This window comes from Nannospalax galili, unplaced genomic scaffold (genome assembly GCF_000622305.1).
Source record: "Nannospalax galili isolate Female #2095 unplaced genomic scaffold, S.galili_v1.0 scaffold205, whole genome shotgun sequence".
Classification (NCBI taxonomy): Eukaryota; Metazoa; Chordata; class Mammalia; order Rodentia; family Spalacidae; genus Nannospalax; species Nannospalax galili.
In genome coordinates, this window is record NW_008353921.1 from 3,122,760 (window position 1) to 3,138,566 (window position 15,807).

Here is a 15,807-nt window from a genome sequence, read left to right on the forward strand (position 1 = left end):
AAAATGGCACTTCATGGGCACCTAACATTTGATAATGGAACACACAAGCAAGCTTCCCATTGTGCACACGTATCCCTGGGGTCACCAGCCTGTTGCTGTTCTTTCCAGCTCATCTTTGGTCTCCACACAAGCACGAAGGCTGATGGCTCAAAAGCACTGACAGTGTCCTATGAGCCAGCTGGACTTGACCTTGGACTTCAGTCTTCACAGGCTGCTAGGCAGAGACAGGGCCTGGCGTCAGATTTCCTGCCATGCCTGTACCTTGGGGAGAATCCATTCCAAGGGCCGACATCCACATCCAAGCACATACAGCACTCTCTTAGAGTCCCAAAATTTGGCAGTATGACACTGGGACTTTCAGCACCAGTGACTCCCAGACTCAATGGAGCTTTGGAATCAACTGGGAAGCTTGTTGTGTGCAGAGCCCCAGGCCCACCTCATACATACAGAATCAGCAACTGGTAGCTGGGCCCAAGACTCTGAGTTTCCATAAAGTACCTTTCACAGTTCCCTGCGACTGGCCCATGGGTAGGAATTTTAGAACCCCTGGGGTAAGTTGAGGCTTTTTGAGACGCCAATGAATGCCTTTGGGTCTTTTGTCTAAGGGGTACACAGCGGATGTGTCTGACACCCCAATGAGGTCAGGGAGCAGTTTATTTCCTAAAGACACACAGTTCAAGGGCTGAATGTGCAAACAGTCCTCCAGCTCAGAGACTACATGCCTCCTCCTTCCAGGTCTCAGAACCCTTTCCAGGTCCCTTATTTCATCAGTTATGGGAGGAAGGCAGCAATTTTATGGTACTCATTTCAGAGTTCAAGCAAGTAGACAGAGGGAGCACAGAGCTGAATCACCAAGGTTGACTAGGAGCAGCCTTCCACGGATGCTGGACCTCCTCCCTTCTCTCTTCCAGGTGGCCCTGCTCAGAGCCCATGCTGGTGAGCACCTGCTGCTGGGAGCCACCAAGAGATCCATGGTGTTCAAAGACGTGTTGCTCCTAGGTGAGGAGACCATCCATGCCAGCCAGAGCTTGAGGAGGTTGTGCTTGGCTTGGTGTACTCTAAAGGAAAGGCTATCTCTATAGTGGGACATAGTGGGGCAAGACAGACAGATAGAAAACAGTCCAGTGGGGTTAGAGAGATGGCTCAGCAGGTACGAACACTGGCTGCTCTTCCTGAAGACCTGGATTAAATCCCTAGGACCCTCATGACAACTAATACCCATCTGTAAGTCCATTTCCAGGGGAATCCCATATCCTCCAAGGGCACCAAGCACACGCATGGTACTCTTACATACATGTAAGCAAAGCACTTATACATATAAAATTAAAAAAAAATTTTGGTCTCTTTGAGATAGGATCTCTCTGTAGCCCAGCTGATCTGGAACTCACTATGGAGACCACGCAGGCCTGGAGCTCACAGAGATCCGCCTGCCTCTGCTTGGGATTAAAGGTGTGAACCACCACACCTGGCATAAATTTTTTTAAAAAAAAGAGTCCAAGCAAGATACAGTGGCACAGTCTAGCACTCCCAGTTACTCAGGGAGCAAGGTCAAGACCCGCCTTGGTTACCTAGAGAGTTCAAGGTCAGCCTGGGAAATTTAGCAGGATCCTGTCTCCAACTAAAATAATTTTTTTTTAATTCGGCAACTATGGGCCTGGAAAGATGGCTCAGCAGTTAAGAGCACTGACTGCTCCTGCAGAGGACCCGGGTTTGATTCCCAGCACCTACATGGTGGCTAGAAACCGTCCCTAACTCCAGTTCCAGGGGAATCCAATGCCCTCTTCTGACCTCCGAGGCATTGCACAACATGGTGCACTCATATACATGCAGGCAATACACTCATACACATAAAATAAAAATAATAAATGAAATATTTTTTAAAATTCAGCAACTATCAAGTTGAGGGTGCATTGGCATTTCTTTGGGCCAGAGAGGTGGATCAGTAAGCCTGAGTTCAATCCCTGGGACTCACTTGGTAGAAGACTGCTAACTACTGCAATTTGTCCTCTAACTTCCATATACATTCCATAGCATGTGCTGCCCCCTCATCAATAAATAAATAAAGAAAATGTAATTTAAAACTTTTTAAGAGAGGGCTGGTGGTATAGTTCCATGATAGAGCCTGTAACAAGACCTTGGGTTCAATCCCCAGCACCACAAAAAATAAAAATAAAAACAAAATCCAGCCTTGTTCTTGGGCTTGCCAGTGCAGGACTCCAGGACCCAGTTCATTAGAGCAGGGTTAGTTGTCCCTGGATTCGTGCACCCTGAAGTTCTTTCTGCAGCAAGAGCAAGAAGTGACCAGGAATGGCACAGCTCCCCAGCCCATGTCACCTGGACTTTTAGGACATACTTATCATTTGAAATGCTTGTATAAAACACCTCATACATCAAAGACTATGCTAACCACCAGGCAAATGTTTACAATCTCTTTCAATACATCAATCTTAAGAGGGATGCTGTTAGTTTTTCCCATTTTATAGATGAGAAAACTGAGGCACAGAGCAGTTGAGTGCTACCCAAACATACCTAGCCATAAACGACAGAATCTTTTAACTGGGGTGATCAAACTCCAAAATCTTGACCTTGATGCTTTTGTGCCTCCCAAGTGGGTCTCTACTGTCTATCTTGAGTCATGCAAGTAAAGGGAGTCTGGTGAGTACGAAAGGGCTCCTAAAAAACCAAGCTCCTAACTCTGCCCATGACTTCAGGTACTCACCTGCTTCATCCTGGCCTCAGATTTCTGATCTGTAAAATGAACATAGTGGTCCCTGCAGCTCCTCCCATGGGTACCGACACATTCCAACTGCAAACGACTGCCAGGGGGAGGGGCCAACCAACCTAACGGCCCCATCCTCTCTCCTCCACTCATCCAGGCAATGACTACATCATCCCTCGGCACTGCCCAGAGCTGGCAGAGATGAGCCGGGTGTCCGTTCGCATCCTTGATGAGCTGGTCCTGCCCTTCCAGGAGCTGCAGATTGATGACAATGAGTATGCCTGCCTCAAAGCCATCATCTTCTTCGACCCAGGTACTGTTCACACCTCTAGCCATCCCTCACACCCCAGATCCACTGTCACACTCTTGTTGGAATCATAACCTCTTGTATCATCACAGCAACCCAGAAGTCATTTTCATCAGCCCCACTGAGTAGATGAGGCAAACCATGGTTCTGAGGGAGGATAGGGCTGGTCAAGGCACCCAACTGCAAAAGCCTGGGTTTGGCTTTTCCTCCTTCTTGCCTTCTTTTCTTTCATCTTTGCTATTTTTCCTCAAAACGTTCTATGGAGGTAATACCAGCACATCCTGAAGATGCCATAGTTCTCCCCATCATTGGCATTTTCCCAGCCAACTTCTACTCCCCGGAGGAACATTTCACAACAAACTGCCACATCTTATATTTTGTGCTGGCAGCTGAGACCAGAGCTAATATCTACTCCTGAGCTGCAACCCTAGCGCCATATTTCTTTCTTTGTTGTTTTGAGACAGTCTCACTGTGCAACTCTGGCTGGTCTAGAACTCTTTATGTAGCCTATGTTGGCTTTGAACTTGCAGTGATCCTGTTGTTCTGCCTCCTGAGTGCTGGATTTACAGACTCAAAAATCCCCCACAGTTCTTAGTTTTCAGTAATGAACATTGTTGGTGATGTCTTCTACCCCTCCCTTGTTGGAATGAAGATGCTGCATCCCTTCGTTCTGGCTCTCTCTGTCCTCTCCTGTGATTCTAAGATGCTGCATCTCTTCATTCTGGCTCTCTCTGTCCTCTCCTGTGATTCTAAGATGCTGCATCTCTTCATTCTGGCTCTCTCTGTCCTCTCCTGTGATTCTAAGATGCTGCATCTCTTCATTCTGGCTCTCTCTGTCCTCTCCTGTGATTCTAAGATGCTGCATCTCTTCATTCTGGCTCTCTCTGTCCTCTCCTGTGATTCTAAGATGCTGCATCTCTTCATTCTGGCTCTCTCTGTCCTCTCCTGTGATTCTAAGATGCTGCATCTCTTCATTCTGGCTCTCTCTGTCCTCTCCTGTGATTCTAAGATGCTGCATCTCTTCATTCTGGCTCTCTCTGTCCTCTCCTGTGATTCTAAGATGCTGCATCTCTTCATTCTGGCTCTCTCTGTCCTCTCCTGTGATTCTAAGATGCTGCATCTCTTCATTCTGGCTCTCTCTGTCCTCTCCTGTGATTCTAAGATGCTGCATCTCTTCATTCTGGCTCTCTCTGTCCTCTCCTGTGATTCTAAGATGCTGCATCTCTTCATTCTGGCTCTCTCTGTCCTCTCCTGTGATTCTAAGATGCTGCATCTCTTCATTCTGGCTCTCTCTGTCCTCTCCTGTGATTCTAAGATGCTGCATCTCTTCATTCTGGCTCTCTCTGTCCTCTCCTGTGATTCTAAGATGCTGCATCTCTTCATTCTGGCTCTCTCTGTCCTCTCCTGTGATTCTAAGATGCTGCATCTCTTCATTCTGGCTCTCTCTGTCCTCTCCTGTGATTCTAAGATGCTGCATCTCTTCATTCTGGCTCTCTCTGTCCTCTCCTGTGATTCTAAGATGCTGCATCTCTTCATTCTGGCTCTCTCTGTCCTCTCCTGTGATTCTAAGATGCTGCATCCCCTACATTCTGACTCTCTGTCCTCTCCCTGTGATTCTAAGATGCTGCATCCCTTCGTTCTGGCTCTCTCTGTCCTCTCCCTGTGATTCTAAGATGCTGCATCCCCTACATTCTGACTCTCTGTCCTCTCCCTGTGATTCTAAGATGCTGCATCCCCTTCATTCTGGCTCTCTCTGTCCCCTCCCTGTGATTCTACTGACTTTTGTTCGTGCATTTGCACAGAATACCTGTAGTCTTGTCTGTGCAAAGCCTGCTTTCAGTGCTCAATATGAAGGTGCTTTTCTCCGAAGCTCGCTTTCTTGTTTCCCTCCCCAACTGTAGAGTGTGGGCCTGCTAGGCGCTGTCCTTGGTGCTAGTCCTTATCTGCACAGAGAACGCCTCTGGTAATAATAGCGAAGAGGAAAACAATCGCCATTTATTGAGGGCTCACAGGTGCACAGTTTTAAAATACTTCATGCGTATTATCTTACAACATGACATCTGTGAGGTAGGAATTGTCGTTACCCCATTTTCAAATGAAGAAGCAGAGGCACAGAGAGATTGGTTGACTTGACCACAATCACACAACTGGGAAATTTGCAGAGCGTGAATTTGAACTTCAGGCTATCAATTTTTTAACCTGTCATTCAAGTTCACGTTCTTGCCTTCTACGTGCAATTCTCCAGTTCCTAGAGGGTGAGCGCCTAACCTGAGCTCTGTGGCCTACAGGGCAAAGTGTGGGGCTAGGCAGGCAGTAACTTCTCAGTGACGGGTGTGAGATAACTGGCCATGAGGCAGAGTCTCTATAGCTTGGGTGGAGGACAGGGAGCCTAGTCCAAGCGTGGCATGAAATGAGTACTTTATCAAAGTTCGTTGCCTGAATGAAAAAAAGAAAACTGTGTGGGTAGCTCTCTTTTGCTAGGATGGTTAGCTCACTGGAGGAGCTGAAGCTTCTTCTGAGTCCCCAAGGTGACAGGAGGCAGGGAGAAGAGAAGGGGAGACTATCTCGATGTAGCAAGTGCTGAGGTTTAGAAGGTGGGACCTGCACCATGGACCAGGAGCCCCAAGTTCACATCATGGCTCTGCTAGTACCTGGTTACATGACCTTGAGCAAGTCTTTTCTTGATCTATAGTTCCGTTTCTCCAAGCCTGCGATGAGGAGGGACTGAGTTATAGTTCAGTGGTAGAGCATCACCTAGCATGTGCAAGACCCTGCATTTGATCCCCAGCATAGCATAAAGACTTTCAAAAGAGAGCGATGAGGTTATAAGAGGCTCTGTTGTGCTTGGTATCTTATGAAGAAGACAAAACCTTTTTCTTCCTGAGTCCAGGAAGCCCCTGTTTGTGCTAGAGTAGGCTGGCTACTGAGTACCTGAAAGTCTTGTCCCAGAATCAGCCACTAAGCCCCCCAATATGAGCCTACAAGTTGGGGGATGTTTGACCCTGCTGCCTTCCCTGCACACGCTTCCCCCTGCAGATGCCAAAGGGCTGAGCGACCCAGGCAAGATCAAGCGGCTGCGGTCACAGGTGCAGGTGAGCCTGGAAGACTACATCAATGACCGGCAGTATGATTCTCGTGGCCGCTTTGGTGAGCTGCTGCTGCTGCTGCCCACGCTGCAGAGCATCACCTGGCAGATGATCGAGCAGATCCAGTTCATCAAGCTCTTCGGCATGGCCAAGATTGACAATCTGCTGCAGGAGATGCTGCTGGGAGGTTCGTAGCACTGGGGGCCCCTCTCCAGGAGGCAGGGTTCACATGGGACCTGAGTTTGCCTCTCGGCTCCACTGCCTCCTCAGTGGGTACCCTGGGCAAACTGCCTTATCTATTGGGTCTTGGTTTCTCATCAGAAAAATGGAGACAAGAATAGAAGTCCATTTGTTCAGGTCCTGGGGGGCTAGCATGAGCCAGTCAATGTTTTAAGTGCTACAGACTCAATAAAGAACATGATTCTTGTGGGAGCCAATAGAGTGTCATGGGAATAGATTATAACCAAGTGTATAATGAAGAAAGTAAGTATAGATTTTAAAATGGGCAGGTAAGAAGATGGAGAGCCTCTTTAGATGAGCCAGCTAAGAGATACCTCCTTGAAGTGGCGTTTAAGATCAATGGGTGGAAAATATGACATTTTAAAACCTTGGAAAACATTCCAAGCAGAATTAGTTTCAGGTTCTGAGGTTGGGAAGGGGTATGCACCTGAGACAGGGGAGCTAAAAAGAGATAAAAACGGCAACCAGCTAGAAACTAAATCATAAACAGGACTTGACAGGCCAGGATCAGAAATTTGGGATTCATTTAGGAGTGAACCTGTATAATCCTAGCAATTGGGAAGCTAAGGCGGGAGGATCATGAGTTTGAGAGGCAGCCTGGGCTGTATAGTAAGACCTTGGAAAGAAATAAAGAGTGAACAAAAAATTGCATTTTATTCTCTTTGCGACTTCCGTGAAGAGACTGAAAATCAGACTAAAAGTTTAAACAAATCAGTCTAATATTGGGTCAACAGTGAATTTCAGGGGCTGGGGTGACATGGAACCCCAGGAATGTTCCTCCCTCTTATCATTGGAGAGACAGTGGTATCTTAGACTGTGAAATCAGAGCAGACAAAAAAGGGGAGCCTGTCTTGAGGTGGCAAATGTGAGAGAGGATAGGTGAGAGAGAGGTAGCTGGTCAGACTCAGCCCTCCCTCAAACTCAGTCATCTGTTTGAGAAAAAACACAGGAAGTTGCCGATGAGGTGGGGTGTAAACAAAGAGAAGGAGTCAAGGGTCAAGTCTGCACTTTTATTTTGAATGGCAGAAACAATGATGAAATAATTTACTGACAAGGGGAAATACTTGAATCTGGGTTTGGGGTGATGGTCACATGACCAAGAGAGCCATTCTGAACTCAACACAGGAGGTGGATATCCAAGGTAGGTTATCAAGACTTAAAGACACAAGTCTGACAGCAAAGCATGGGAGGACAGGGAGCCCCTGGCTTTCTAACATTTAGAAGTCAGAAGAAGGTATGTCATAGAAAGTTTCAGAACAGACCAGCAGGGAAATGGGAGAAAACCAGGAAGATCCCAGAACCCAATAGAAGAGTGTGTTTTCAGGAGAGTGGGACATGTCATGCTGGTAAATTCTACAGGGGGCGGGGTTGGAGGGAGGGAGGGAGGGAGAGGAAGAGGAAGAAGTCAGGGATTCAGGGAAGGACATGGGGAAAACGGAGGGATATGTCCTGAGAGGCAACATGGAGGGTTTTGGTTCTTGCGTTGAGATCAGTATCAGAGGGTTTTGAGGATGTTAACCAGATTGGGTAGAGGGGGTCACAGAGTAAGTAAGCAATGAGCAAATGGGAAATGACAAAGTGGAGACACAGGAAACAAACCTTGGAAAATATTTCACTGTGAAGGGGAGGTGGGACAGAGCAGAAGTTGGCTGCAAGGGGCTGATTTTAACCATGGACCATGGCATCTTGACTGAACTCATGGAAAAATAAAGATAACACCCCTTAGGGAAAAGTGAGGGGGTTAGTGAACTGACCCCTGACCCCTCAACAGAGCTGAAGAACTTTTCCAGGGAGGGAAAGCAAACATGAAGGATTCCAGACTGGGGTTTTGGAGGTGGTGTGGTTACAGTGCTGGTGGTATGGTGGACGCTAAGGGTTCTCTGCCTCAGCACCGTTGGCATGAGAACTGTATGATTCTTTTCTGTGGAGAGATGGTCCATGTATCATTTAGCTGCATCTCTGGCCTCTACTTATAAGATGACAGTAAAATTTCTCCAAGGGGTCACAACAAAAATGTCCAGAAACTGTCAAATGTCTCCCAAGGGGACACAATTATTCCCAGCTGGGAGCCACCATCCTCATTCTTACAGTGGCCCTGTGACTATGGGCTTGCTGTGAATCAGGTGTCACTGGGGTCAGGATCAGAAGCTGTGGGCTGTTTGCCAGGTAATCTCTCTGGATGCTGATATCTCATTCAGATTGGGATCATAATGGTCTCCATCCTCTAGGATTAAGACAAGGATGAAATTGTGTAGAAAATGGAAAGTGCTGTAGATCAGTACCTACCACATGACAGGTGCTCAGTAATTCTTAGTTATCATTGGGCATGGTGGCATACTCCTGTAATCCCAACACTCAGGAGCTGAGGCAGGAGGATCACAAGTTTGAGGCCAGGGTGGGTTACACGGCAACATCCTCTCTCAAAACAATAATAAATAACCAGTATAATATTAATCCTATTGTTATCCCTGAAATGGATTCTCTTTAGAAATCTATTGCAAGCCTCAAAATTCTATCACTGTCATAGTAATAACCATGGTCCATGACAAAGCCACATTCTAAATAGGATTATCACTCCCTGGCTCATTTTTAGAAAACAGTTGCTGTGTTTCAGACACTTCACTAGGCTTTCAAAGGACAAGGAAGAAAGGGAGGGAGGGAAGGAGAGAGGGAGGGAGGGAGAGAGGAAGGAAGGAAGGAAGGAAGGAAGGAAGGAAGGGAAGGAGGGAAGGAAAGAAGGAAAACTACAGCTTTAACTGTCCTGCTCATAGAGAGAAGTGGTTGTTCCCAATAGTTTAATTACAGAGAGATTACTATGGGAATTCCAGTGAAGGAGAAGTGAGGGGGGCAGTCAGGAAAACTTCCAAAAGGAGGAAATATCTGGGCTGGGAATGTAGCTCAGTTGGTAGAGTGCTTGCCTAGCATAAAACTGGGCCTGGTGGCATATGCCTGTAATCCAAGCACTCAAGAGGTGGAGGCAGGAGGATCAGAAGTTCAAGGTCATCCTTGGTCACATAGTGAGCTTGAGGCCATCCTGAACCCCTGCAAAAAGGAAGAAATCTGAGCAGAGATTTTGGGTTATGGACATGGTCCAGAAAGCATTTCTGAAAACAAGCAGGAAAATAGAGGTGGCACGAAGATGCTCCCCAGTAGGTCAGCTGGGGTCAGCAGAGATGTGGGGGATGAGGCTGAAAGGGGAGCTAGGACCAAATGGTTGAAGAACTTGCATGTCAAAGAGCTTTGTGGCCCATTGATTAAACCTATTTGTTTTACTATACAATCAAAGACATTACTCATCATATCGTATCTGAGCTCAGAGCCCCTTAGAAGCTCCAGGTTTCTTTCAAGTCACTTTTGTTCTTTTGGTCTTCTGGGGCCTCTCAGTACTTTTATGAAACCTAAGGACATGCCTGGTGAGCCCTGTTACTAACCCAGGAATAGATGCTCAAGGGGCTCTGTCACTGTTGATGAGCAGGCTGACACCACACTGGAGAAGATGGTGCCCCAAGGCCATGGTCCTTCTCTCAGACTTTACATCCTAACAGGTGCTTTCTCCATCTACAGGGTCTGCCACTGATGCACCCCATGCCCACCACCCCCTGCACCCTCACCTGATGCAGGAACACATGGGCACCAACGTCATAGCTACCAACACGATGCCCTCTCACCTCAGCAACGGAGAGATGTGTGAGTGGCCCCGACCCAGGGGGCAGGCAGGTGGGCAACCTGGGCTCTACCCTGCAAAGGGTGAGGAGGGGCTTAAGAAAGAAGGCAGGGAAAGGCTGGGTCTAGAAGGTCAAATAGGGAACATGGGTCTCCGTGTTTTAGGGCAGGAAATGAGGGGGTGGGGTTGTTGGCTAAAGCTGTTTATCCAATGAAGCTATTTATTCAGTGAGGTGATAAACAACCTCTAACAAATGAGGCAATTCAGTGGGTGAGGTTACCATTCAGTGAGAATGTTTGTTGTCTGAGAATTCCACTAGACCGTATTTGTCCATTAAGTGAAAGTGTTCTTTGAAATAGGGCATCCCAGCTGAGTAAGGTCATCCATCAGACAGCTGAAAGAGACTGGCAATTAGGTAGGGCTGACCACTGGGCTAGACCATCATCATCTGAGGTAAAATCTCCGATGACTGAGTTTGTCATTGGGCCAAGCTCTTCTAAGACAGGTCACCAAGAGATAAAGTGGCCCACTGAAACACAATGGAGTTCATTGAGTTTTTCCTTTGGGAAAGTTGTCTACTAAATGAGAGTAGCCAGTTGGGTCAAAGTTACTCACCCAACCTGGGATGGGAGTGAGGCCTGTTAGGTTCTGTTACCTCATAAATATTGAAGGAATGGCACCTTTGACCCAGTTATCCTTGGGCATCAACTGTTAGTCTTTCTCCCAAAACACAGTATTCCTGTCACACATCTCCTTGCCTTCAGGAGCAGTCAGAACGGAGCCCTGGTTTAGGAAAATCAGCCCAAGTCTCCATATCAAAGGGTGAATGAATGCATAGGTAGTCGGGCCTCACAGAACTTTTATTTTAGGGTCTGGTACTCCTTAGATGATTGAACCATAACAGAATCTAACTAACAGGGATTAGTTAGAGTCATTCTCTCCTTTTGTGGATGAAATTGTCTCAGCAAGAGGGAAGATGCTTCCCAGGGCTCTTTAGTTATCCCCACAGAGGCTGGAATTTTGAGCGGCTTCTCTTTCTTTCTCCTTTCAGCCGCCCCTGAGACTCCACAGCCCTCACCACCAGGCGGCTCGGGATCCGAGCCCTACAAACTCCTGCCAGGAGCCATCACCACCATTGTCAAACCTCCCTCCGTCATCTCCCAATCAACCATCACCAAGCAAGAAGTCATCTAGCAAGCCGCTGGGGGTCGGGGATTCTGCTGGCTCACCCCAGCCCCCTCAGAGAGCGCCTGGGTACATCTCGGTCACAGCAAGGAAGGTGTGACAGCAGGGCCAGTCCCAGAGCAGCCATGAAAAGGGTGCAGGGCCCAAGGACATGGGCTGAGGGTCACATCCATTGCCACCTTTGACCCTGTGCCTGGAGAGCAGGGCTTTGCCTTGGGGAGACCCCAGCTGGGAAGTCTTCCACTGCCTGGACCACTTTTCTCATGCTGGAGCCACTACCTTCATCTTCATGTCTTCTCTCAACTTCCTTATCCTCAAAGGACAACCATCTACAGATGATACAGGACATTGTTTAAACATAGCTCCCTTCTCCCCTAGCTGGGGCTTCTTTCTTGGTGCCAGTCATGGGGGTCCAGACACAAAGCTTCTGAGGCTGCCGTCAGCTTGCAGTGTGGTATTCCTCTCTCTGCTGTGCTCACCTCAGCTGATCCTCTGCCCCATCCTCTATGTTACCTTCCTCAGTCAATCTGACTTCTCCAAAGTCATCTCTCTGGAGGCTGAGGAAGACATGGCAGCCATTTCCCCATCTATCCTGAGCACCTTCTGTAAGCACTGATCTGGGCTTAGCAGAGGGTAGGAGGCCTCATCCCACATCACACCCCATCCTTTCCTCCTGCACTGGGTTTTAACTTTGGAGTGATGAGCCCTATGGCTTTCACTCACAGAGAATCATCCAGGAGTGGCAATTTCAACAGAGCACTGAGGGGGGCGGGGAATCATCAGAGAAAACATCTAGAAAGAGGAAGGCTCAGCGTCTAGCTTTCGAAGAAGGCCTAGGCTTCAGGCTGACAGAGCAGGAAGACAGACCAGTCTGAGGGACAGTAGCCTGGGCAAAAGCTCAGCAATAAGAATGGCGTGGGAGAGATGTGATGATAAGACCAGTCTCCATGGAGGGGTGGGGGGAACATGCTGGGGAATATGGAACCTTGAATGCTAAACTGAGGTCAGGAGTGGCTGTAGTATGAGGCTGTCAGAAGATGGATACGGCATCCTGCAGAGGTAGGACAGCTGAGAGGGAGCAATGAGGCCATACTGGGTGATGATGTAATGCTGGGGTCTGGGAATGAGAGGAAGGGATGGGAGGATCCTAGGTCAGAGTTCCCCATAGGGCCTGTCTCAGCTCTTCCTATTCCCGGGTGCTGTCATAAGGCACTCAACATCTGTCATCTCGTTGAATCTTTCCTGTTGCCTAGACATTGCTACAGAAGATGAAATGGAGTTCTACGAGGTTAAGGGACCTTTCATCTTAAATTCATACAGCTAGTCAGTGGCCAAGTCAGGTATGAGCCCAGTCTTTCTGGATTAGAGTAGGAGATTCTAACCACCACCTTGGAAACTCTTGTCTTTCCTGCGATGGAATTCAAAGACTTCCTGATCCTTCACCAGCCTCAGACCCAGAGGCTCGCTCTTTCCAGAACCAATTGACTGGAGGTTGTTCCAAAGCCCTCTAGAGGTCAAGAATCCTGCTTGCTGATAAACAGTAAAGTGTATTCACAACTCCTGACCCCTTTCCCTCTTTGCTCCTCAAGTCTAGGTGGGGTGCAACAGGGATGTGGTTCCTGGGAGAAAGACTAGTCTAGCCTGGCAGTCTAGGGTTGAGACAGTTTGGGTGAGGGGCAGGAAAGGGATAAGAAGGCCTGGGTTTCAGGCTTGCTCTAGGGAGCGACATTCAAGGTCCATCCTGGAAATACTAATCCTGAGGAGCCAATGCTTTATCCTGCTGACTCTCCATAGCTTTAGGGAGACTCAGGAAAATGCCACTGACCAGTGGGGCTGGTGGTATGATTAGCGAGAAGAGAGAACTTCTAGACCGAATACCTATATGTTCCATCAAAGCCGACCATTCTGAGTGGATGGGGCCAGTACCTCAGCATCCATAGATTCCACCCTTAGTGATAGATCTTTGCAAAAGAGATGTGGAATATTGGGGGCATCTACTTAAGAGGTGCCCCTGCATCCCAGGGCTGTAAGGATTGGTCTACTCTCCCCACCCCACCCCTATTCACCACACTAAGTCCTGGGTCCCAGAAGAGACTTTTCCATACTTAGAACTCTCAAGCTTTCTTTTAGCCACCCTCACTCCAGTACCCTCAGAGGTCCCAGCCAGATGGTTCAGACTGCTCTGCATGAGGCAGGAAAGCTGGAGTGGCATTCCCACTCTTTGTCCCTCCATCCCCAGTGATGTTCATGGAAAGAGTGGGCAACAGTGGCCATAAATGATAGCAGTCTTCTGGGGCAGGGTCAGTCCTCGTCCCTAACTGTCCTTCAGGAGAAATCCATTCCACTTTAATAACTTTATTGCAATGTAGGAAACACGAAATAAAGACAAGTTTACTCTTCTGAGTCTGACTAAGCTGAGGACACTACTGGAATTGTTTCTTCTGAGTTTTGGTCCTAGACATAAAACACAATGGACTAAATACAGGTTGACAAGGGCCAAGGGTGGGTACTATAATTCTTTCACCAAGACCCCCCTCCTTTCTTTGAGAAGTTCTCAGAAACTTCCAGAATTCACAAGACTCTCCTGAGAGTAGACACAAGAGAAGGGAAGATTAGAAATGAATGTCCCTCAATTTCTTGTGATAACCAAGCCCTTTGCCTTTGCCAGAATTCTTTGTGATCTGCTCTGGTAAAATTCACATCAAGCAATCCTGAAGGTGGGCTGCATCCCATCAGACCAACCTGCACCTTCTGGTGGGTGTGCAAACGTCACGGGGTCCCACAGCAACCATGAGTCCCCATCACTGCTGCCCAAGGAGGCAAAACAGAAAAAAAAAATCTTTTCTTATTCCTGTGTTTTAGCAAAAGTTTATAAAACAAAATAAATGGCACATATGTTTTCTAAGTCTTTGTACAAGTATCTTTTTTTTCCCTTGGGTTTTAGAATAAGGACAATCTGGAACATTCACAGTGTACAAAAATGCTTTCCAGTTTGGAGAGGTGGCTCAGTAGTTAAAAGCACTGGCTGTTCTTGCAGAAGACCCAGGTTTGAATCCCAGAACCCACACAGCAGCTAACAACCATCCATAACTCCAGTTCCAGGGGATCTGACGTCCTTTTCTGTCCTCTGTGGGCACTGCACGACATGAATGGCCTTACATACATGCAGGCAATACATTCATACACATAAAATAAAAATAAATAAGCCAGGCCTGGTGGTGTATGCCTTTAATCCCAGCATTCATGAGGCAGAGGCAGGTGGATCACTGTGAGTTCAAGGCCAGCCTAGTCTACATAGCAAGCTCCAGGCCAGTTGAGGCTACAGGGAGACCCTGTCTCAAAAAGACAGGGAGGGGAAGAAGACAGGGAGGGGAAAAAGAGAGAGAGAGAGAGAGAGAGAGAGAGAGAGAGAGAGAGAGAGATTGAGAGACTGTAGCTCTGGCTAGTCTGAGGCATCAGGGAGGTGTTTGCCACCATCTCTGTCCCCACCTTGTTTTGAGTTAAGGTCTCTCACTGCCCTGGAGCTCCCTGGTTCAGCTAGCCTGACTGGCCAGCAAGTCCCAGGGATCTGCCTGTCTCCACCTCTTCAGTGCTAAGACTAAAAGCATGTGTCATCACTCCCAGCTTTTTCCCACATGGGTTCTGGGCACATTCACAGGTTCTCATGCTTGTAAGGGAAGCACTTTACCAACTGAGCTGTCTCCCCGCCTCCATCCCTGGCCTCTTGAGTCCAAGCACCAGGTCTATGGGCAGAATGAAAGTTGATCTCCCTCCTAAAGACAGGAGGGATGAGGGAAAGGGTGACGGAAAGATTTGGTTTGGAAAAATGGCTGGAGGTTCCCAGGGGCTATCATCCACCATCAGAATCCAAGATGGAGCCCTTATCCAGGCTACCTTAGCTTTTCAGAACAGGAGATACATAGACAAGTGGGAATTACACAAAAGCAAGAGCTATTTTGAAAAGACAGTGAGGAATGAGATTCTCCAGCCCTGTCTGTCATCATGTTGGTCCTTTCCCCTTAGGTAGGCAGGCTTGAGTCTTGGCTCCTGCAGACCCCATCCTCACATTCTCTTGGAGCAAGCTGGAGTCAGCCTGTGAGAGCCAGTTTTTAGCTTCCCTTCCCAACTCTGTACCTTCATGATGTCATGTTGATAACTTATCAGTTAGCTACATTGGGACATCAATAGGGACATTACACCACACAACTGGCAAACGATACAAGTCAGGGCTACTTCTAGTGGACAGTCCATTGATCTAGCACATGAGGGCATTGAGAGATGTCGAGACCTTCTGAGGCCCACTATGGTGACACTTGGAGATGAGAGTAACATGGCCTTCCAATAGGAAGAGACATCCATTCTGGCTTATGGATCATACATCTTGGTGATCAGTGTGATCTTCATCAGGTCACTCCTCCTCTACAAGCACCATCTGTGAAATGGGAACACTAGCCTATCTCCTTCAAGGGACATTGCTGGGATTCAAATGGATGAGTCAATAGTAACTGTTGGGATGTGTCAATTACGGACAGAGCCCTCATGTACAAGTTTGAAGGGAGAGGCTATTTGGTTCTCTGGCCTCAGAAGCACCCATTAACTGCCTTCC

The 15,807-nt window shown here is 47.8% G+C and overlaps 1 protein-coding gene across 2 annotated transcripts in view; it reads left to right on the forward strand.

Moving 5' to 3' along the window:
- The window catches only part of Hnf4a (hepatocyte nuclear factor 4 alpha), a 28,173-nt gene extending 14,559 nt beyond the window's left edge, over positions 1–13,614 (forward strand). Inside the window, exons 6-10 of one of the 2 annotated variants that reach the window (XM_008851006.3) lie at positions 912–999; positions 2,877–3,032; positions 6,063–6,299; positions 9,917–10,069; positions 11,068–13,614. In XM_008851006.3, the coding sequence (XP_008849228.1) occupies positions 912–999; positions 2,877–3,032; positions 6,063–6,299; positions 9,917–10,069; positions 11,068–11,210 (777 nt within the window). In that variant the 3' untranslated portion in view covers positions 11,211–13,614. The remainder of the gene's footprint in view (positions 1–911; positions 1,000–2,876; positions 3,033–6,062; positions 6,300–9,916; positions 10,070–11,067) is intronic. The other variant, XM_008851008.2, reaches the window with a different exon arrangement.
- Positions 13,615–15,807: the final 2,193 nt, after the last annotated feature.